Source organism: Carcharhinus amblyrhynchos, chromosome 30 (genome assembly GCF_965287045.1).
Source record: "Carcharhinus amblyrhynchos chromosome 30, sCarAmb.v2.hapA, whole genome shotgun sequence".
NCBI lineage: Eukaryota > Metazoa > Chordata > Chondrichthyes > Carcharhiniformes > Carcharhinidae > Carcharhinus > Carcharhinus amblyrhynchos.
The window spans coordinates 19,959,537-19,983,653 of NC_137353.1; the positions used below are offsets into that span (position 1 = coordinate 19,959,537).

At 48.9% G+C, this 24,117-nt stretch overlaps 1 protein-coding gene across 1 annotated transcript in view; it reads left to right on the forward strand.

Moving 5' to 3' along the window:
- The first annotated feature begins 11,869 nt into the window (after positions 1-11,869).
- Positions 11,870-24,117, forward strand: part of tmem88bl (transmembrane protein 88b-like) — a 46,779-nt gene continuing 34,531 nt past the window's right edge. The window contains exon 1 of the mRNA XM_080215338.1: positions 11,870-12,342. Coding sequence (XP_080071464.1) covers positions 12,067-12,342 — 276 coding nt within the window. The 5' untranslated portion in view covers positions 11,870-12,066. The remainder of the gene's footprint in view (positions 12,343-24,117) is intronic.

Here is a 24,117-nt window from a genome sequence, read left to right on the forward strand (position 1 = left end):
TCACCCGAGTTCAATGGAGATTTCTGTCGGACCCTCACCTGTACCGATTCCGTAGTGAGCGAGGCTGTAGAGTTCTGGCTTGAATTATTAAATGGTTTCAAGATATATATATCTGATAAAAGAAAGTGGGTTAAAGGGATATGGGGAGCAGGTGGGCAGGTGGATTTGAGACTGGCGGAGTGGACTCGAGGGGCTGAATTCTGCTTCTAATTCCTAACTGGCCATAGGCCCCTCTGCCCAAAGCTGACACCTCATACATCGGTTTGAGTCACTCAATGAACTGAATTACTTTCCTTCCTAACAGGTAGACACATAACCACCAACTGGCCCAAACAGTAGCCAAGGCAGACTGAGTGAGGGGTAGCAACGTCAACAATTCCAGAGCCTCTTGTTTTAGCCAGAGGTCGTGTCTGGGGGAGATCTTGTGAGAATTGCAGTCTTCATTTGTTGGGCCAGGGTTATAAACTTTGTTGTTTGTACAACTGGTTCTGCACTGACTGCACTGATCAAAGTGGAGCCAATTGAGCATTCTGTAACGGAGGAGGCATTTCCGCAGGAATCCAACTTTCAGAATAAATGAAATTGTTTGAAGAATATGGGAAGGGAAAGGAATCACATTCAGCTGCAGTATAGCTCAGTACCAGCAGATGGCAGTACTGACCGTGTAGCACTGTCATGATGACCTGTACAAGAATGATGTTTCTATGTTGTATCTGCTGGTTTTATTCTGTGTAATGAGTCTTCAGAGGCAGAAGTTCCTTTGCTTACAATTCCAACACAGGGTGCTATCAGTCAGAGTCTACCTTCGGGAATGCCAGGGGAACTGACACTCCTGGCCTCTTTTAAGGTCAAACCAAATAGACAAACTCAAACTAAATTAGGACAAAGGGGCAGCTCCCTAAAAGGAAGGGGAACATCCCAAACAAAAGTACAAAGGAAACTTAAGACACATCAAATCAAACTGATGCTCCTGGTTAAATAGAAGGAAAGGGATTAGCCCATCAAATGACTCCTTAATCAGGGAGTTCTTATTAGGTCAATCTCAATGGCCTGATTGAAGTCATTACACTCTGCAGAGGTGAGGCCTTCAGAATTAGGCTCCAAAGTTCCTGTCACCATCTGTGTCCACCTTTCCCAGAACTCCATGGGACATAACTCCCTGGCTGCTCAGTGTGGGATTAGGTACAGTGGGGAATCCCTCCTGGAATTTCCCAAGTGAGGGTTTATCCGGCAATTATCTAAAAGGGCTATCTTCCCCTGGCCAATTGCGCTGGGAACTATCTCACATTCCAATCATTATTCATGTAAATTGAGTTTGTGTCTTTGTGCCCTGTTTGTGATCAGAACTCCCACCCACCTGACGAAGGAACGTGTTCCGAAAGCTTGGGGCGTTTGCTACAAATAAACTTGTTGGACTTTAAGCTGGTGTTGTGAGGTCTCTTTCTGTTTTACCCCAGTCCAATGCCGGCATCTCCACATTCTGGGAACTATCCAACAGGAGTGATTTCAATCACTAACTTTGGATGGTTCAGCCAATTTTACTCTAATAATTACTCTAATTGAGTTAGAAGAAATAAAAGCACTTATAACTAGTTAAAAGACGCAGACTGAGCCATGCGGGAACGCCCTGCACACAAATCCACCCCCTCAGTTCAGCTGCTGCAAAATTCCTCATCCATACTTTTGTAAGTGCTCAAAGCTGACTTTTTTAATTCATGTTGGCCAGCATTTATTGCCCATCCCTAGTTGCCTCTGGAGGGCAGTTGAGAATCAACCACATTGCTGTGGCCCTGGAGTCACATGTAGGCCAGACCGGGTGAGGACGGTAGATTTCCTTCCCTAAAGGACATTAGTGAACCAGATGGGTTTTTCCAACAATCGACAATGGTTTCACAGTAATTGGTAGATTCTTAATTTCAGACACTTTAGTCACGATTCTCCCATCCTGACCAGCTAGTTTTTTGGTGAGTTGGGCTGGGAGAATCGCGTGTGCGTCGATTCGCAGGATTCGCTCATGTGTTCCCGATGTGCGTGCATCTCCCAGTGACGGATATCTGGCACAGTCGGGACCACACTGGAAACCAGCAGGAACAGCAGGTAATGTTATTTGAATGTGCTTATCAGGCCCGGGATTGAGTTCTCCGGGGCCTGATAGCATCTCTCACCCTCGCCAGTACAATTTCACTCTGGTGGGGTTTAGAGTAGCTCCCCACTTTCGGGGATCCAGCGGGAGACTCCACAGAAGTGAAGGAGGGCAATCCGGACCACCCCCCCCCCAGGAATTTGGGCAGTTGGGGGGAGGGTGGTGCCCTCTGAGCATGGGCACTCTGGCAGTGCCAGCCTGTGCCCCTGGCACTGCCACAGGGACAAAGTGCCCATGCCCATAGGGCATCTTAGCACTGCCCGTCAGGCATGTGCCAAGGGGGAGGGTATAGCATGCAAATTGGTGGACCTTGGAGCAGCACTGTGTGTGTGTGTGTGTTCGTGTTCGTGTGTGTGTGCATGTGCGTGGGTGTGTGTATGTATGTGTGTGTGTGTGTGTATATAGAGGGGGGTGGGCGGGGGTCGCCTACCTCAAAGTCTGAAATCCATCTGTAAGGATATTCCGGGTGGCTGCTGTTGCTGCTCTTGTACTTTAACCATGTGTAGCTGTGTCCTCCCTGCGGAGGGCACCAGTTGTTCAGTGGAGAAGTCAGATTGCTGGGTTCATGTATCTGGCTGTTTGGTACAATGCTGAAACTTCCACGGACGCAGGAGGCTGGCTCAGTTGCCCTGGCGATTAGAATAACCTTTGTTTCGCGGGGTGAGGACTGAATTAGAGGGACGGCTCGGGAGAGGCCAGGCTTACCCCAGCCTGGCTGGAAGCTGTACCTCTGCAGGATTCTCATGTATCCTCAGACACTCAACCTGAGCGCCTGAATTCACATGATGCTACGAGCTATGCCACACACAGATCAATGGACTCTTTCACCTTGAGCCCTCATGTTTAACACATCCCATTCATACACGTTACATTCACTTGGCATTCAAAGTGTGCCTTCAGGCTCTCAAATTTTCTGCAGTCTGTTTGTTTCCATTCCTTGGAGAACTTTTGGGGCGGAATACAATTTGTAACACAATCTGTCCCCAGCAGCATTTAAAGTGTTGCTACTTGTATCATCTCTGGTTTGTTAATTAAATCTGTTGTAATCTTGTAACTTTGCAATTGCAAACGGACAAATTGCCAGTCCTGCCACATACCACCTCTCATATTGACAGGGGCCAGGATAGGAAATTTCACAGGCGTTTTTATCTCACTCAGTATTTTACTTGCAGCATTCAGCTTGTGTTAGCTTTACATCGTCTCTGTTTTTATTTTGTTCCTTCAGCACCTTTTAGCAGGTAGGAATATTTTACTCTTCCCCTTTCAGTAGCTGTGGCCTCCTCGTCCAAATTTTCAAAGCTCAATTTCAGCTCCACGTTTGACACCATGGGCAGAATTCTCCAGCCCTTCCTTCAGGATCTCCCAGTCCTGCCAAAGTCAACCCCCCCCCCCCCGCTGTGGGTTTTCCAGAGGGTGATGTGAACGAGGAATGTAAATCGCCATCGACTTTGTCAGGACTGGACAATGGTGAGCCGGTTCCACCACGGGAAAACCTGCTGCAGGGGGGCTGGAGAAGCTCGTACCATGTTACGAGATCGAAGACTAGTCTTTCCCGTGTCTTTGTTGAACTGCATTGTAAAGTGGCTGCCTACAGAGAGTCCCACATGGTAGACGTTCACCTGACTAGAATAAGCCAGGTAGGACATGTAGCAATACAGTAAAACTACAGGCAATGCCATCCCATTCCAGCTGTCCTATCATTACAGTGCGAGAATGCGCACAATGGGGGCAATTCACTGGCCCCGTTAGCCCCCGACGCAAATCCCACTGGCCTGGTGAATTAGGCAAGAGGCCTGAAAATGGGATCCTCTCCCTCCCCCGCCCCTGCAAATGGGAAGTCACCCAAACACCAATCACTACAGGTCCCTAAAATCCAGATCAGGTGCCATGGACTCCAGGGAGGGGCAAGGAGATGAGTACCATCTGCACACTTACCTCCAGGGTGCCATGGGCAAAGCAGTTACTGCCAGGGTGCAGGAGGGACCTGTAAGGGAGGTGGTGTTTTGGGGGGACTTGGGCTGGGCTGGAGGAGTTTAGATTGGGTGTCTGTCCCGGGTTGGGGATTGCCTGACTGGTCTTGTCTCTGTCGATTTTGAACAGTTTTGATCTGTCTCCCAGCATGTCAGTTTCAAAGAGCTATCTGGTTGAAGCGGACAGCCATCTCTCTGTTGCTTTGAAAAGCTTTGAAGTGATTTGTTCACTTTCCATTTCATATCCCATTAATGTTTACCAGCCTTAAAAGCTTTCAACTGCATTGCTTATGTTCAATTTCACCTCCCATTGATTTCACAATCCTCTTGATTGGCAGCTGAAAGCTTTTCAAAGAAGGGATGAGTTTTATTTATTTTTATAGCACTTGCGACAACACCGGAGTTGTGTGAAGACCAGTCTTTCTCTGCAGTTCTGCTGTTTGAACACAGGTCTTTATCTGGAGGCTGCTATCTGAGAGTCAGAAGACTAATGTCTCTCTATATCTCTGTTCAGAGCTGTTAAAAGACTGGAGGACCAGCAACTCACGTAAGCTTGGGTGTTTTTGCTAACTGATTTTAAAGAGGAGTTTATGTCTATGAGGAATATTGCTTAAATTGGAACTAATAGAGATAGCTAGCAATTGATAATTATACCTTGTCATGTTTAAGTATTTCAATTGGTAAAGATTATGCTATTTCCTTTGTTATAGTTAAACTGTATTGGTAAAGGAAAGTTGGTTTTAATAAAAACTTTCTAGTGGGTCAATAGAATGATACCTGGAGTGAAATACCTTGGACGGAATTCTCCAGCTGCACTGGTCTAAAGTTGGAAATTCCCACTTGACCATCAATGGGGTTTCACATTCTCCACAATCTGCCCACTAAAATTCCAGTGGCAGGGGATAGGAGGATTATAGTCCTTATGTTCACACTACTGCCAAAATCAAAAATGATTGGGGCCTAGGCTAACTTCATACTATACTTTGGAGTTTCACACTTCATGGTCCATTAACTCTGAAGTGCTTCCTCTTTTGAGCAGGTGCTCTGTCTGACCACATTTTTATGCTTTTTCTTCCAAATTTGAAGTCCTTCCAAGAAAGGTCAGGTAAGCTGTCTAAGTACATTTTTTTGAAGGGCAATTTTTGCTAACTCTTACACCTCACTATGCCTGTATTGGAGGCTGCTTTTAACCGATAAGAGCAGCTGCCTCAGACTTTAAAATCCAAGGGTTCCTCAATGAGGAACTTTCACAGCCACTGTTGAATTCTCTGGATAGACACGGTGACCATGGTGAGGGAGGAGGTGCGGGGGGGTTGGGGGGGGGGTGGTGGAGGGGAAAACACTGACCATTGTATCCCGGGGGGTGGTCAGGGACATGACTGGGCAATTCCCTGCCACTGCCAGCTTGGATCTGTCAGGTTCCCAGAGGGCAATGCCAAGGGGCGGGGCCTGAAGGGGAGTCCTGGAGGTGATCATAGAGGATGTCACTTGGCAGTACAGCCTGAAGCCAGCGAGGATGGTTGGGGTGGGGTGGAGGGGTTCAGACCTGCCTGGTGTATGGGGGGTGTGGGGTGGGATGACTCAAACATTTAGTAGTGGATGTGTGGTTATCCCTCTGTGGCCAAAGGTTTGGGTGTTCCCCTTGTCTGCCTGGGTAACAATGTCCATGAGGGAGAGGGGGCTCTTTAGCTTCAACAAAGGACACCCTGATCTCCAAGGAGCTAATCTTGCCACCATTAGGTCCCATTTATGTTTTATATGGTGCGAATCACACCAAACTCCTAACAAATGTCTAAGTGTGGCTGGATTGTGGTCTGAAGTGTACCCACCCAGTTGGTGGGAACCTCACCCTGTCTTCTGCTGGAGACCACACCTTGAACCCAGTGGTACTTTCTCAGTCGCCAGCTTCCAGCTTGCACCCAGTAAGATTTTGCACCGGGGGGATATTCAGCCTATTGTAACTTATTCAGCCAACCTGAAGGATTACAGCTATCTGCTCCCCCACCAATACCAAACCCCCCCACAACACAATGTCCTCCCCCCCTGCGACCGGACCCACTCCTAGCATCACAGCCCTAATCCTGTCAGTTAACCAGACCCGGAATGAGTGTTCAAGTTTCACCTGCACCCCAAGAAACCATTCCAAGTGCTGACCATTTCTCTTAGTCTGAAGAGGTTCATCCCGCTGTCACTCTCAATTGGTTTCTGCATCTGGTGTGATAGCACTCTGGGTTTACCGTATGTTTTTTCCTATTTAATATCTTGTATCTCTCACTCCCTCTGTCTCTGGGGTGATGGTAAGCTTCCCACTGCTTGCCAAGATAGGGTCACCCCCTGGCTATTAGTGTTTGGGACCTGTGCGGTTACCATTCTTAAGGCAGCCTGGCTAACCGATCACCAGCAGAGGTCTAGCACACTGCCACCCCGCCTGATTCAGGTACAGGGATGCTCAGCATAACCCAAATAATACGAGAGAAAAGGTCTGTAAATCTTGCAGAAGGAAATGAGTCACTCTAGCTCACTTTCCATTGCATTTTTTATTGTTTCTGCACCCTCCATTGTCTTCCACCCACCCCCTCTGTCCAACATGCACTATCTCGCCTGTAATTAATTTTATCTGACACAGTTTGGCCTTTTTACAGATTCTATCCGGCTCCCTGACAGCTTCCTCAGATCAAACTGCCTCCTGCTCATTATCATCTGAAAATTTAATTAATTTATGCTGAGTTCCTGCAACCACACTTTCCAAAATAATAGATTAAAAATAGTAAAGATCCTTTCCTTACTTCTTTCACACCTTAAAACCATACCTGCACCCGCCATCCCGCTGCCTGTCCCCACCCCTCCCCCAACCACCCACCCCCGCCCTCCATGTCCATTCCACTCTCCCCCACCCCTCCCCTACTCACCTTCACCCACCCTGCTCCACCACACCTCTGCTCGCCACCCCAGACAACCATGGCCCTGTTCCACCCCTCTCCCATCCTGCCTGCATCACCCCTGCCCTCCCCCCACTTTGTCCTGCCCTCTCAAGGGTGGCATGGTGGCACAGTGCTGCTGCCTCACAGTGCCAGGGACAATCTGGCCTCAAGTGACTGTCTGTGCAGAGCCTGCACATTCTCACTGTGTCTGCATGGGTTTCCTCCCACAGTCCGAAAGACATGCTGGTTAGGTGGATTGGCCGTGCTAAATTCTCCCTCAGTGTACCCAAACAGGTGCCGGAGTGTGGTGACTAGGGGATTTTCACAGAAACTTCATTGCAGTGTCAGTGTAAGCCTACTTGTGACACTAAGCTTTAAAAACTTTATGGCCCCAGACCTGCGGAAAGATGTGTGGGTGAAATTGATTGGCCATGCTAAATTATCCCTTATGTTCAAAGGAGTGTTTTTCACCAATCCAAATATTTGATAGTAGGTATCGAAAGTTCAATGTCTCTTCTTTCTGCAAAGAAGCAGAAATGGGCAAGTGCAACGTGACAGTCATCCAGTTGTAATACAGCTGGAGATAGGGAATTACGTGATAACAACCACACTACATTGTATATACAGCTGGGGAGCTGGGATCGACGCAATAACAGCCACACCACATTGTATATACAGGTGGAATAGAGTTATACAGAGGCAGCTACCACACATTGTAAATACAGTTTTAAAGGGAACTGAGCTAAGTTGCCCTCTTTATTTGTAATTACCTTGAGAATGATACAGTGAAGAATCTTGACAGTTACAAGCTAATTCCTTCAGTGGTCAGAAACTTCCGTGTTGGAATTCATGAAGACATAAAGACGTGCTGGTTAGGTGAATTGGCCATGTTAAATTCTCTCTCTGTGCACCCAAAGAAGCAGTGCTTCGAAAGCTAGTGGCTTTCGTTGGTAAATAAACCTGTTGGATTTTAACCTGGTGTTGTCAGACTTCTTACTGTGTTGACCCAAACAGGAGTGGGGATTTTCACAATAGTTTTTATTGCAGTGTTAATGTGACAATAATAAATAAACCCAACTAAACTTAAACTTATACTTAATATTGCATTAACTGTAAATGGTGGGAGTTCAGGTGTTTCAGTGTGTCAGTATGGACTTGGTGGGCTGAAGAGCCTCTTCTGTGCTGTATGATTTTATGATTCTATAGCTCTCTTACTTTGCAGATCAGCTCAGTATAAATTATAATCAGGCATCCTCCTTACTTACCTTACAACTTTTCTTTAAGTCAGACAATGCTTCCTTGTATCTTCCCAGTTCCTGCGGCTGCTCTCTGCTGGCCTCCCATCTTCTGCTCTCCATGAAATATAGCTCACCCCAAAACATTGCTGCCACCTACTTTTTTTTATTCATTTAAGGGATAGGAGCACCACTGGCTAGACCAGCACTCATTGCCCATCCCTAGTTGTAAAGGTTACAAGAGCAGCTTTGAAACAATGGTTAGTTACCTCAACAATCAATAATAGTTAATATAAATGACCCCATTAAAATGATGCATAAAGAAATGCTGAAGGAACCTGTTCATGATTGTACAGGCACATTGTCAATTGTCCTTTCTACCCCAGGGTAATCATTGTAGGCGATAAGGTATGTTGGTTTTGATAAAGAGGGGACTTTGCAATTTCCCCTGATGTGGCCCATTGTGTTTTGAGACCACACTCATCCAAAAATGATGCCGTTGACTGCACAACAAACTACAATTAAATAATGCAAATTTTCCAGGATTTCGAGGTAAATATTTTAATTTGATTTCAAATGGCAGCGACATGAGCTGCAAGGTGCAAACATTAAAAGGATCTCCCAAATTAATCAAACCAGAAATCCCAGCATCGGGCTGAGTTAGTGTCAACTTCAAACTGAGTGTACAGGGTAATATGGCATTACCGAGATACTGTACAGGATGGCCATAAATGTTCCAGGTCAACAAATACTTCAAAGAGCGACAAGCTACCAAAGTTAGGTCGTAAGGGCGGAGGACCAACCTATTATCTCTTTCTTTGGAGATAGTAACCATAGGAACAACTGGACTATGGTTGTTTTCAATGGCACTCAACAAAATGATAGATAAGAGGAAAAACAGAACTTTCCAACCTGTTTTTACGAGCACTCAGCCAAATTCTCTTCACAAATTCAGTTCATTACCTCAAGTGTCAACACAAATTAAAATGGAAATTGCTATTTTACCAGTTTAATGCAAAACCCTGCAGGAAAAATAGTGTAAGACGAGAGGAAACAGTGCCATCCCTGAAGCTGGATGGTTGGGATTGGCTGCTTGTTCTCATGTCTGAGGCATTGTTGTCGCAGCCCACAGACTCCTGGGTCCAACTGCAATAATAAACCATCACTTCTAATGTCTTATCTTCTTGAATAATTTAGAACAAGCTGAAATAATCACCTCAGCGCAACCTGTGATACCATTGGGCAGAGAGTTTGGCTGGATACAGAATGCAGAGAGCAGTGCCAAGGGCTGATTTCCAGATTGGCAGTAGGTGCTCTTCTCTCACACATGTGAACACACAGAAAACATGAGTCTCATTAGGGGTGCTGGGAGGGGTGGGGGGAATTTTCCATTCTTATCATTCCCATTCCTTCTAGGCGGGTGTGTGGACAGAGGTGGAAAATCCCATGAGGAATGCAAGTCAGGTTCCACATCGATATAAACACATTGTCTCTGAGCCGCTGGTGAATCCCAATGTTACCGTCAGGAATATCTTTATCATACATTTCATTACGAGGCCTCTAAACCCGAATCACACCCCTCACCCCGTTCCCCCATAGGAAAATCCATTCCTATCGGAACAAGGGCAGGCCTGTGTGGTTCCCCCACAGCCTGAGATGGCAGGCACACCTTCCAGGGGAGCTCAGGAGAGTGCCATCGCTCGGGGGGGTCATGGCCGGGCACTATGGGCACTGCCTGGGAAATGTCCTGTGGCACCACAGCTGCTGGTGCCCGGATAGTGCCAGGGGGAGGGGAGCGCATGATTGGGGTTGGGTGCTTGGGGGTGTATTTATACTTTGGGCCTGTGTTGTGGGTGGCTTCACTGCAGTACATTCCAGAGTGATGTTGCAAAACCAGCCCTCACACTGATAGAGATACAGCTTGTTACCCCTTAGTGGGGGCAATGTCCTGCTGCGCTGACTAGGGTATTGGGGCCGGCACTCTGGGATGTTAGTGAGCGGATTGCAGAGAATGTGGAACACCACTGACGGTTGGGCAGGAATTTCTGGCTTTCAGACCAGCGCGGCCAAAGGGTTGCCACTGTTCAAACCCGCTTATCCTCGGGTTGATTGCAGAAGACGCGAGTGAGAATGGAAGCAGATTTAATCCTTCATACAAATAATAGAAACATAGAAACTAGAAGCAAGAGTAGGCCATTTGGCCCTTTGAGCCTGCTCCACCATTCATTTTGATCATGGCTGATCATCAAAGTCAATACCCTGATCCCCCCATCCCCCATAATGATAGAACCCTTCATAGAATCCCTGCAGTGCAGAAGGAGGCCATTCAGCCCATCAAGTCTGCATCGACCACAATCCCACCCAAGCCCTATCCCCACAATCCCACACGCTAGGGTCAACTTAGCCTGGCCAATCAACCTAACCCACACATCTTTAGACTGTGGGAGGAAACCCACACAGACACGGAGAGAACGTACAAATTCCACACTTACAGTGACCCAAGGCTAGAATCGAACCCAGGTCCCTGACGCTGCGAAGAGCCTCCCATCCATTGACTCTGTCTACACTTCCTGCTGCCTTGGGCAAAGCAGCCAGCATAATTAAGGACCCCATGCACCCTGAACATTCTCTCTTCCACCTTCTTCCTTCAGGAAAAAGATACAAAAGTCTGAGGCCGTGTACCAACCTACTCAAGAATAGCTTCTTCCCTGCTGCTGCTCAGACTTCTGAATGGACTTACCTTGCTTTAACATCTTCTACACCTAACCATGACTGTAACATTACATTCTGCACTCTCTCCTTTCCTTCTCTATGAACGGTATGTTTTGTCTGTACAGTGCACAAGAAACAATACTTTTCAATGCATTAATACATGACAATAATAAATTAAATCAAATCAAATCACTGTGCTGCCCATTAGCAAAACTATTAAATATGCTTTATTTTAACTTCTGGAATTAACAAAGTGATTTGCAAAGTATTAAAATAAATCATTTGTCATGGGATAGAGTGGCCGGAGTGAAATATTATTCCAGTTAAGTATGGTTAATGCATTTACAGCCGGTGTGAGCTACAAAATGTTGCAAAGTAAATGTATTGCTCTGAGCTACTCTTAGACTCGTGATTTATAGGTTAACAGTTATATTTATGGATAGTTAGATAATGCAGCACGGGAATCGATGAGAAATTATAATGCTCCAGCATTGTAAGAAAACATCATTAACGTGATGGGGGGGAAGAATTACTATTAATGTTAGACGCAAAAATGATTTACTTGCTAATCTATTAAATGCCATGGTTTAGCTGCTGTGGGCTCATTAGCACAGAATGCCTAGGCTGCTTTATGTACTGTCTGTGTGTGTCTGCAGTTTTTACCTGGTGACTTGCTGCTTCAGTTTATACTGTTCGTCTGATACCCAGGTGCTGATCTGGGTGGTGCAATGCTCAGTGGCTGGGCATACAGCACAAGGGGATTGGTTCGTGGCGGGAAGGACTGCATCCTCAAGCAGCTTGTTAATCTCGACTAACTGGCTTAGTGTCAAAGGCTGAAGGAATCAGCTGCCGTGTGTGGATGCAGCTTGTACAAGGCTCAGTCAGACTCCTCAATGATTCACATCCCCGGCAGGACAGAGAGACGTTAATGTGGGAATAAGCAGGGTAACCGACAAGGAAACTATCTGTGTGGGGATTGGAGCCCCGGTTACACATCGGAACACTGAAGCCAGGGAACTGCAGCAAAAAAAGAAATCAATTAACTGTGGAAGACAGATCGAGAAAGAGATATCGGCAGCGGTAAGATGGCAGAGCAAGAGATCGAGGACTTTGATGCGGGAAGCGTGTCGGACACTGCCTGCATGCTCGATCATGTCCACCCTCCACCGTACAGCATTGATGACCAGCCCTGGCCACTGGAGACGCGCGGCCTGTGCGAGTTCTGGGGATGGGCTCTCCTGGTCACTGCCTTTAACTTTGTCCTGTTCCTCCTGAACTTTGTCCTCATGACCACTGTGTTTTGCATTGTGCTGCTGCCCACCATTGTGGTGGTGTACTTTGGGTTTCAGTGTCACTCCAGGGTAAGTAACCTGTGGCTAGGAATGCTAATTCCCTACTTGCCCTGTCAGTGGGGGCTACGAAATTATGAAAAGTGGACTGCCCGACCAGAGATACGTACTGGCTAAAGTTGCAGAGACCGGCTGGGTCTTTGTATAATTGATTGCGTTTTCTGTGAAAGTAATTGCAGTTTGGGTTGCCCTGGTTTCTGACCAATGTTATAAAGCAGAGATGCAACACTTCCTGGTTAATGCAGAGGGGATGGTTGGTGTTAATCCACATTTATATCTCTCTGTCTCTGATAGGTAGGGGATCCCCTTTGATGGCAAAGCAGCATTTTGTTTAATGCACGCCCGGGATAACATTCAAAGGATTTGAATGCCAATGACTGACGCAACTCAAGAAATATTAAAACAGTCCAATTCTGCCAGGGAGCATAGCTTTAGCCACTACTCCTGCAACTGACTAAGGTGTGACTCATGCTGTAACAATATTGCCAGAAACTTTAATCCACCAGCCACAGTGAATTACTTTTGATATTAAAACTAGTGCACATTTTCAAGGCAAAAAGACAAAGATTTCAATCTTCAGAAGAGATTGCAATGCTCTGTCGCTTGAGAAAATTCCCAGTGTTAGTGTGAGTCTCCTGAACAATGCTTTCTTTGAAATACACCCTGTATCTGATTATGAAAATGAAGAGGATATGAGGATAACCTGACCCACCTTTATAAACCACAGGCTGTTCTACTTAAAGCAAAGTGGGTCACAGAGATTGTGGAGGGGCAGGCTTGGTGTCTGTGCCTTTAATTAAAATGCTGCCAAGATCCAAAAGTCAAACACTTTAGGGTGACTGGCATTGCAGGTGTGCACACAGGGATGAGTGGTTAAAGGCTGGCAACTCACCAACTAAACCCTGCTCTTGTTATATCTCTTTTGAGATCTGGGAACTCTTGCATTCATGTCTGCGTTGGCAAACATTGATGTGTCAGGACTGAGAACAGGGGGGCACTAAACTGAAATTATCAGCAATTTTTAAGCTGCTTCATAGTCAAGGGACTTGCAAGTCAGTCAGTGTCTCAGCACGGTGGCACAGTGGTTAGCACTGCTGCCTTGCAGTGCTAGGGAGCTGGGTTCGATTCCCGGCTTGTGTCACTGTCTGTGTGGTGTTTGCACATTCTCCCTGTGCCTGTGTGGGTTTTCTGCAGGTCCTCTGGTTTCCTCCCAGTATGAAAGATGTGCTGGTTAGGTGGATTGGCTGTGTTAAGTTGATCCTTAGGGGCCTATTTTACCATTTTGATTCTAAGCACTGGGCGGACTTGAAACTGCCAGTGTTTCAGATCCGACTATAGGATGGGTTCTCAGGTGCCCCCACGCACACTCTGCCTGAAAGAATACCAGCGATTCCGAATTGTACTGCACGAGTCTTTGGGCGGGCCTTAATGCGCCCGAAATCCCGCAGCTCCGATCGGAGCCTCCAACTGCGCATGCGCAGGAAAAAAATGAATAGAATGCGGCTCCCCTGCGACATCGCTCCCGGGCCAGATAATGCCTCCCCCTGATCTCCGCAGACATTGCCCTCTCCCCACAACACTACTGATCCCCTAATCCCCTCACTCCCCACCATGCACCACAGGCCTCTCACCCTTCCCCCCACCCCCATTGATCTCAGACAGGGTGGCAGCGAACACTCCCCTTCCCCTCCACTATTCACAGACAGAGTGGCAGCGGACCCCCTCCTTCCGCCTCATTGATCTCAGACAGAGTGGCAGCAGACCCCCCTCCCCTTCACTTCCCCTCCCTCCCCCCCCCCCCCCCCACGCCCCTGATCTCGAGCAGGGAGCCGTTAGATGCTCAGCACTTGCATCCTCACTAACCGGAGTGCCCGAATCAGGCTTTTAAGGGGCATGTCTGTTTCATGCCGATTCTGGATGGGTGAACGCGGTGGTAAAGGGGGAAGTGCTGGTAAGGTTGGGTGTGCAGCCCATTAAGTCAATTTCAATGCAAATGCGTTTAAATGGCTGCCATGCCCGATTCTGGCGCAGTCCTTGGTAAGGGGGAACCGGCGCAGAGGCGGGCGTGGATTGCGCTACTCGCCTCATGCCCGACTTTGCCAAGTTTTTGTGCCTGAAAATGGGCGCAACTTGATGGTAATATCAGGCCTTTAGTATCAGGGGGTTTATTAAGGTAAGTATGTGGATAATCAGGGTAAATACATGGGGTTATGGGAGTCGGGCATGGATGGGATTGTGGATGGTGCAGACTCGATGGGCTGAGTGGCCTCCTCCTGTATTGTAGGGATTCTATGATTCGATTTTCCATTATCTGGTCAATTGGAAAATTCCTCTCTTTAAACCGTAACAGAAGTCGCCCTGCATTTCTGAGAATTCAATGAGGTTCACAGATCTAAACGATATTTTCACAGTTCAGCTGAGGATGACTTGTGAAGCTAAGTAGGAAATTAATTTAGTTTGAAAGCCACAAATGGAACCGAACCAGCTGCTTTGCTAATCCCAGTGTCGGCTCAGGCCCCAGTCCGACCACCCGAGGAGAAGGAGGGCATGATGTGAAAGTGAGGTGACCCCTCGCCATGGCAACAGAGCAACAGGGCACTCCGAGGGCAGGGATTGGCTTCGGTTCTCAGGATGCTACAGGTTAAACCTGAGTTGGGCGATTGGGCAAGACTGGGTGGGGGCAGGCGCATTGGGTGGGATTTTCTGCTGGTCCTGAAATAGTAAAATCCAGCCTGAGGTCAGATGACCTTCCCACTGTCCGTCCCTCGCCTGCTCCGATTCCCATGGTGGGGAGGGCGGTAAAATTCTGACCATTGGCCATGAATCTTCAGTGTTCATGCTCAGATCGCACTTGGGCTGGAGAAGGGGAGGGGTTATAGTGTGTTTAGCGCCAGGGAGAACCCCCATAGTAATCCCCAGCCAGGGCTTGAAGAGATTAGCAGACTTAAATATCACTTGAATATACAGAATTAGTTTGGATGCTCCTGGATCCTGCAATTCACTGACTCGCGGGCACGATGGGAACCCAGCGCAAATCACTACCAGTCTCCATAAATGGAGACCAGCAATGATGGCCTCACCGGGGCCTCAGAGTCCATTTAGACCCCCGGGTGGGCAGGGACTTGGCTGGGCAGTGTCCTGGTAGTTCCAACCTGGAAGTTTGGAAGTGCCAGGTTGGCACTGGCAAGGGGTGGGGGCTGAAGGGGCGGGAATCTCACTGGTATTCCCAGTGGGGACAAAACTTAGAAATGTTTTGGGAGAATCGTGTCCATTCGCCACTGAGGGAAGGTGGACACATCGTCTGGGTTAAGTCTTACAGTGTAAGCCTTCAGTTACAGTCCAGGCAGTTGGCTGCTTCCCAGTGTGTGGTAACCCCGCTTACAGCACTTGTGCATTAAACCCTAATGGGGTATGGTGGGCGGTGGGGTGCAGGGGGTGGGGGAGGGCGGTGGGGTGTAGGGGGTGGGGGAGGGCGGTGGGGTGTAGGGGGTGGGGGAGGGCGGTGGGGTGTAGGGGGTGGGGGAGGGCGGTGGGGTGTAGGGGGTGGGGGAGGGCGGTGGGGTGTAGGGGGTGGGGGAGGGCGGTGGGGTGTAGGGGGTGGGGGAGGGCGGTGGGGTGCAGGGGGTGGGGGAAGGCGGTGGGGTGTAGGGGGTGGGGGAGGGCGGTGGGGTGTAGGGGGTGGGGGAGGGCGGTGGGGTGCAAGGGGTGGGGGAGGGCGGTGGGGTGCAGGGGGTGGGGGAGGGCGGTGGGGTGCAGGGGGTGGGGGAGGGCGGTGGGGTGTAGGGGGTGGGGGAGGGCGGTGGGGTGCAGGGGGTGGGGGAGGGCGGTGGGGTGTAGGGGGTGGGGGAGGGCGGTGGGGTGTAGGGGGTGGGGGAGGGCGGTGGGGTGCAGGGGGTGGGGGAAGGCGGTGGGGTGTAGGGGGTGGGGGAGGGCGGTGGGGTGTAGGGGGTGGGGGAGGGCGGTGGGGTGCAGGGGGTGGGGGAGGGCGGTGGGGTGCAAGGGGTGGGGGAGGGCGGTGGGGTGCAGGGGGTGGGGGAGGGCGGTGGGGTGTAGGGGGTGGGGGAGGGCGGTGGGGTGTAGGGGGTGGGGGAGGGCGGTGGGGTGCAGGGGGTGGGGGAAGGCGGTGGGGTGTAGGGGGTGGGGGAGGGGGTGCAGGGGGTGGGGGAGGGCGGTGGGGTGCAAGGGGTGGGGGAGGACGGTGGGGTGCAGGGGGTGGGGGTGGGCAGTGGGGTGCAGGGGGTGGGGGAGGGCGGTGGGGTGTAGGGGGTGGGGGAGGGCGGTGGGGTGCAGGGGGTGGGGGAAGGCGGTGGGGTGTAGGGGGTGGGGGAGGGGGTGCAGGGGGTGGGGGAGGGCGGTGGGGTGCAAGGGGTGGGGGAGGGCGGTGGGGTGCAAGGGGTGGGGGAGGGTGGTGGGGTGCAGGGGGTGGGGGAGGGCGGTGGGGTGTAGGGGGTGGGGGAGGGCGGTGGGGTGCAGGGGGTGGGGGAAGGCGGTGGGGTGTAGGGGGTGGGGGAGGGGGTGCAGGGAGTGGGGGAGGGCGGTGGGGTGTAGGGGGTGGGGGAGGGGGTGCAGGGGGTGGGGGAGGGCGGTGGGGTGCAAGGGGTGGGGGAGGGCGGTGGGGTGCAGGGGGTGGGGGTGGGCAGTGGGAGTGGGTGGGCAGATGCAGGGTGCTGGGGGTCATAAGGAAAGCCTGAGCAAATTTCTTTCTGAGGCTGACAAAGAAGGGAAATCTGTTAGAAATGAGTTCTGTGCAAACACAAATGGTACGAACAAGGAGCAGGAGTAGGCCATTCGGCCCCTCGAGCCTGCTCCACTGTTTAATAAGATTATGGCTGATATAATAGTAACTGCAAATCTGCATTTCACCTATCCCCAATAACACATTAGCCCCTCGCTTAGCAAAAAGCTATCCATGGTCAGCACAGTACAGTGGTTAGCACTGCTGCCTCACAGTGCCAGGGATCTGTGTTCAATTCCTGACTTGGGTGACTGTCTGTGCAGAGTCTGCACATTCTCCCCGTGTCTGCGTGGGTTTCTTCTGGGTACTCTGGTTTCCTCTCACAGTCCAGAAATGTGCGGGTCAAATGGATTGGCCATGCTAAATTGCCCCTTAATATCAGGGGGCTAACTAGGGTAAATGGGGTTACAGGGATCGAGCCTGGGTGGGACTGTTGTCGGGTGCAGACCTCTTCTGCACTGCAGGGACTCTGTGATTCACCTCTGCCTTAAAGATATTCAAGACTCTGTTTCCATCACCTTTTCGGTAAGAGAGTTCCAAAGACTCAGGATCTCTGGGTGTGAATATTTTGCCTCATCTTTGTTTCAAATGGGCTAAGTGCTGCTTCCCACCTCCTTCAAGGTGCCACGCATCTACTTCATGAAGCCAAGTTGGGGAAGAGGGGGGGCACCCGAGCTAGCACAGGCAGGACTTCCTATAGGTGACAAGGTCTTGCCAATTCCATCTCCTTCCAATAATCAGAGTCTCCCTCTCATTCAGAAATCCCAGCAGCACACTACCACTGCGGATACCCATCACAATGTCGCATACCCCATCGACCCAAAATTGTGCCCTGGTCCCTGGGCCAGCATGCTTGAGGGTAAATGAAAAGCAAAATATGGCAGATGCTGGAAATCTGAAACAAAATCAGAGAACGCTGGATAAACACAGCAGGTCTGGCAGCATCTGTGGAGAGAGAAACAGAGTTAAGGTTTTGAGTCTGTATGAATCTTCTTCAGAGTTAAAGCAAGGGAGAAATGTGATGGATTATATACTGGTTAGGAGGGGACGGAGCAGAAATAGAAAGTCAATGATGGATGTGATCTAGAAGGGATTGGATAAAAATGTTTAGGACACAAGACAAAGAAAGTGTTAATGGCAGTGTTAAAGACTAATAATGGCATAAAGGTAAGATAGCAGAATGTGTTAATCGCAGAACAAGTGGCAGATGGCTCTGCAGAGGAGGGGAGTGGTACGATGTGTAGAGATAATTTCTTTGAAAGTTTGAGGGTAAACTAATTTCCACCGTGGAATTAATTTGTTTTCAATACTTCATGTTGACAAAGAAAAATCTCGTTTGCCTGGACCAGCTCAATTCCTGGGAATCTCATCATCACTGCAGCTTCACCGATTTCCAATATCATTGCTGAGTTGAAAATCCGAGGTGTAGGGATGAAACATAAATTTACTTGTATTCAAACATTAACCCTCTCCCTGTCTGCTCAGAAGCCATATTGTGGAACCTACCTATTAAAATGCCTGTATCAATCTTCCTGGGTTGTCCCAGATAAAAAAAAGGCTCCAGAATATCCATCCATCCTCCCAATCCCCGGGATTCACTCCTGGCTGATTGGCCTGTATAGATTTTTTGTTGTTGCACAACTCTGCTCCATGCATTCAGAATTTGTTTAAAGTCTATTTATTAGTGTCACAAGTCGGCTTACATCAACACTGCAATGAAGTTACTGTGAAAATCCCCTAGTCGCCACAGTCCAGTGCCTGTTGGGGTACACTGAAGGAGAGTTTAGCACGGACAATGCACCTAACCAGCACATCTTTCGGACTGTGAGCAGAAACTGGGGGCAAGTCCTTTACACAGAGGGTGGTGAATGTCTGGAACGTGCTGCCCAGGGAGGAGGTGGGGGCAGGTACAATAGAGGCATTTAAAGGGCAACTTTAAATACATGAATAGGACTGCATATGGTTTTAGTTTAGGCAGGCACCATGATCGGCACAGGCTTGGAGGGCTGAAAGGCCTGTTCCTGTGCTGTAATTTTCTTTGTTCTTTGAAGCCCCCACACAGACACGGGGAGAACGTTCAGACTCCGCACAGACAGTGACCCAGGCCGGGGATCGAACCCTGGTGCTGTGAGACAGCAGTGCTAACCACTGTGCTACCGTGCTATAATGTGGAGAATTTATTGATTGCATCTGCTCCTTGCTAATGCTACCCTCCAGCCTTATCCCACTAGGAGACATAAGATGTTGAATAATCCAGTTCCTTAGCTTGATCACACTCCACTGCACCATTAACCTCCCTGCTATCCTCTTATCCCCAGCTGCTCTTTGAGTCCTATCCATCATTACTTTGGTGCATTTTATTTTTTGGCACTCCGTCCACGGCTGCATCTTTTTTGCGCAGCCTTTAAACTTTATGAACAGTGAACGCAATAAATTGAAATCTTTACACAAGACATCCTCACAGCTGTTCCATACACTGCCAGAATTACAGCCTGGTTTTTGGAGTCAGTGCCGCAATATCAACGGGGCAGTCATTTCCTTCCAGAAACACCATCTTGTTACGAGGGTCATAAATAAGAGCGGTCTGTGCTGTTGCTACTTACCCTCAGGGTTACTGCGAGGTTGCAGACGGAGGGGGAGAATTGTAAAATGATCAGGAAGGCTAATGGAAAGCTGACCTTTATATCCAGAGGGTTGGCAGACAAGCAGGTAGGAGTCAGGCTTCAGCTATGTTTTAAAAGTTTATTTTTATTAGTGTCACAAGTAGGCTTATATTAACACTGCAATGAAGCTACTGTGAAAATCCCCGAGTTGCCACACTCCGGCCCCAGTTCGGCTACACTGAGGGAGAATTTAGCATGACCGAGACACCTAACCAGCACGTCCTCCGGACTGTGGGAGGAAACCGGAGCATAGACACAAGGAGAATCTACAAACTCCGCACAGACAGTGACCCAAGCCGGGAATCGAACCCAGATCCCTGGCACTGTGGAGCAGCAGTGCCAACCACTATGGCACAGTGGTTAACACTGCTGCCTCGCAGTGCCAGGGATCTGGGTTCGATTTCAGCCTTGGGTGACTGTGCAGAGTTTGCATGTTCTCTCCGTGTCTGTGTGGGTTTCCTCCGGGTGCTCCAGTTTCCTCCCATAGTCCAAAGATGTGTGAGTTAGGTTGAGTAGCCATGCTAAATTGCCCTTCAGTGTCAGGATGACTAGCTAGGGTAAGTACATGCAGTAGGGTCTGGGTGGCATTGTGGTCAGTGCAGACTTGATGGGCCAAATGGCCTCCTTCTGTACATTCTATAGTCTATGGTTCTATCCCAGATTTATCCGTAGTTTTCTTAACAGGCTGATAGCTTTACCACAAGCGATTATTGTGGCAGAGATATTAAAATCAATGGAAAGAAGATGATTTAATGGCCAGAATCTTAACACCGTTCACATTGGTGAGATTTTCCCATCCTGCCGCAGTGAACGGAATTCAGCTGGCTGCCAAATTCTCCGCGGGAGCGCGGTATGAATGGGCAGTAAGATCATGCCCAATATTGGCAAAAGCAAAATAGGAAAAAAATAATATTGGGAAAAGTGTGAAGAAATGGGATCATGCAAGGCTGCCCCAGTTCAATATCTGGGCAGCCGAATGGGTAAAAGGGGTTTTCTGTACTCTGAATTCTGTGATGCATCAGGAAATTTCACTCTGCAAAATAACTAGTTTGAAATGTTATCACTGAATATTGACAATGATTTCAGAATAAACCTTCCATAATCTCAGTTCTGTTACACTTATAGAAGCTGCTTCCCAGTCACTGATAGCCCTTTTCTAACCCAGTAACAAAACAGCGGGGGCCAGAATTTCCTGCCAGGCTGCCTGCGAATAGCTATAACTTTAGAATATAATAAGAGACAACAAGAGGCCATTGGGCCCATTAGGGCCCATCTGATAGCTCAACTCTGTCAGCGAAATTGTCTCTCCGGGCCTGGACTTTAAGGCTTCGCTCCTCCCGAAGATGTAAAATCCCACCCAAAGTCAACGGGCCTTCCTGTTATCTGCCTCCCGGCTGCTCTGATTCCTGTGGAGGGCAGGGCAGTAAAATTCACTTCTTCAAACTGATTGAGCTTTTCCCAGTTACAGGGGGGAGATGGGGAGGATGTCAGGACGAGAGCCGCTATGATCTATAATATTGAAGCGCTGTGGGAGAAGGGTATAAATGAACTGCCTCACTGCCAGTCAGGCTATAGTCTGTCTGAGTGGCTTTTTCAAAGGGCGAACGTCTCCTAACAGCAGGATGAAGCACTTACCAGTTGACTGAGTGACACTGAATGCTTCTAAATGATGGGCAGCTGAGTGGTGGTTATAGATCAGCAACATCAATCAGCCCTATGATAACACCCATCACCACCGATTTTCACACAACTATTCTTGTTGCTGCGACGGACAGCGCTGGCTCTGCTGATTTACTTCAACCTGAAGCAGCTGCTTCCCTTCATCCAGGGCTCGGAAAACCAGCGCTAATAAATGTTCCCCTGGCAACCTTGTTGTCACCAAGTGAAAGGCAGGGGGCTTGACAAAGTAAAAGCAAATGTCTTGTGTGGCTGTAATGAAGGCAGCACCAGCCACCGTGTCACTCTGCGCCTGCAGTAAGTCCAGTGCCCCTCCAGCGTTGTCCTTGGTGTTTTTCCAACTGCAAAAGACATTGGCCGCTATTTTTCCGACCTTCCCATCCCACTGCAGAGGACAGAGACTTGGGCTGTCGCCAAATTCTCCTTCTTCGCTGCAGTAGGAGCGGGCAGTAAGATCATGCCTGTTAAACTGCAGCAGGCGACGGTGCAGAGGGACCTCGGGGTCCTTGTGCATGAGTCGCAAAAACCCAGCCTACAGGTGCAGCAGGTGGTCAGGAAGGCGAATGGGATGCTGGCCTTCATAGCGAGGGGGATTGAATATAAAAGTAGGGAGGTCTTGCTGCAACTGTATAGGGCATTGGTGAGGCCGCAGCTGGAGTACTGTGTGCAGTTTTGGGCGCCGCACCTGCGCAAGGATGTTTTGGCCCTGGAGGGAGTGCAGAGGAGGTTTACTAGGCTGATACCGGAGTTGAGGGGATTGAGCTATGAGGAGAGGCTGAATAAACTAGGCTTGTACTCGTTAGAGTTTAGAAGAATGAGGGGAGATCTCATTGAGACGTATAAGATGATGAATGGGATGGATAGGATAGAGATGGAGAGACTCTTCCCGCTCAGAAAGGACAGTAGGACTAGGGGGCACAGCCTCAAGATAAAGGGGGGGCGGTTTAGAATGGAGTTGAGGAGGAACTTCTTCACTCAAAGGGTGGTGAATCTCTGGAATTCTCTGCCCGTCGAAGTGGTGGAGGCTGCCTCGCTAAATATTTTTAAGATGCGGGTTGATGGGTTTTTGATAAGAGAGGGGATTAAGGGTTATGGGGAGAGGGCGGGAATGTGGAACTGAGCCACGACAGATCAGCCATGATCTTATTGAATGGCGGGGCAGGCTCGAAGGGCTAGATGGCCTACTCCTGCTCCTATTTCTTATGTTCTTATGTTCTTAATACCAGATTAATTAATTGAATTTAAATTCCCCCAGCTGTCGTGATGGGATTTGAAGTTATCTGTCTGAAACATTAGTCCCAGTCTCTGCATTACCAATCCAGTAACGTTACCACTCTGCTTCCGTTCTCTTCCCCTGGCTGGCCCATTTCCCCTGAACTCAATGACATTATTTTTGCAGAGGTAATTAGCAAAGGCTGGATGCCAGCCAGCGAGACGTCCACTGTCAAAGATGTGATTGAGTCATTTTAACCTATTCTGCTGAGTGGGGAACAAGCGTAAGTGAGTGGATTCCTGTTTCACACCCTATCTGCTTTCCCTCTCTGTGGAGTCACTGGACAGCAAGATTGGCTAGCAGAGGAAAGATCAGGAGCAAAACAGGCAGCCGAGCCAATCCCATTAAGTCCAAACAAACTTACTCGTATGATTTCTTGGGTGTCATGGTGGCACAGTGGTTAGCACTGCTGCCTCACAGCACCAGGGACCCGAGTTTGATTCCCGGCTTAGGTCACTGTCTGTGCGGAGTCTGCACATTCTCCCCATGTCTGCGTGGGTTTTCTCTGTTTTTTTTTCCCCCCACAGTCTGAAAAACCTGAAGATTAGATGCAATGGCCGTGCTAAATTCTCCTTCCGTGTACCCGAACGAGAGCGGTGATCAGGGGAATTTCACAGTAACTTCATTGCTGTGTTAATATACGCCAATTTGTGACACTAATAAATAGACTTGGTGTAACTTCACTCCCTGGCCGCTTTTATTTATAGCTCTGAGCCTGTTAATTTTGTAAGAATTCCCAGTTGTTATTTTGCTGCCTTATTAGTTTGTGTTTTTGCTGTGTGAGAGGTGAAATGGATTTGAGCTATTAGTGATTTGGGAAATGGATTTCTGTTTATTGCCGCTTGTAATTGTGCGAGCAGCATTGAATACTGTAGCCTAGTGCTGACTAAATGAGAGTCCAGGAGCACACTCACAATTAATCCCACTGAAATACTGCATCGATCTCAACTAGAAACTATTAAACATGACATGAAATACAAACATTGTCAGAGAGACTCGAGTATTCAACACTCTCTTGCCTGGTCTCCTACTTACACCCCTACAACACTCTGGAGGCAATCTCACCAAAAACAATTGGAGTTTCAAACGAGCATGAGAACTAGTGGGTTTCAAATCCGTTTTCTGGGCAATCTTACACCACTCTGAGCAAAAAATGATGCGAGATCTGTTTCCCGCCAGCAGGGGAGGGCACAAGGCTGGTCTCACTGGGTATCCGGGCCCAGTAAGATCATAATAGGCGCAAACCCGGTTTCTTCACTCGCAATCTTATCAGCTCACCCCACCCACTTACCAGTGGGACAAGAGGGTAAGATCACCTCCTCTCTCACTCATGTCCTTCCCCAATCATGTTCACCTATCAGAACCCTCTACCTTGCTCATTGATCTATATTGATCCATTGGCTCCTGGTCCCGTAATTTTAAAATTCTCCTTGTTTTCA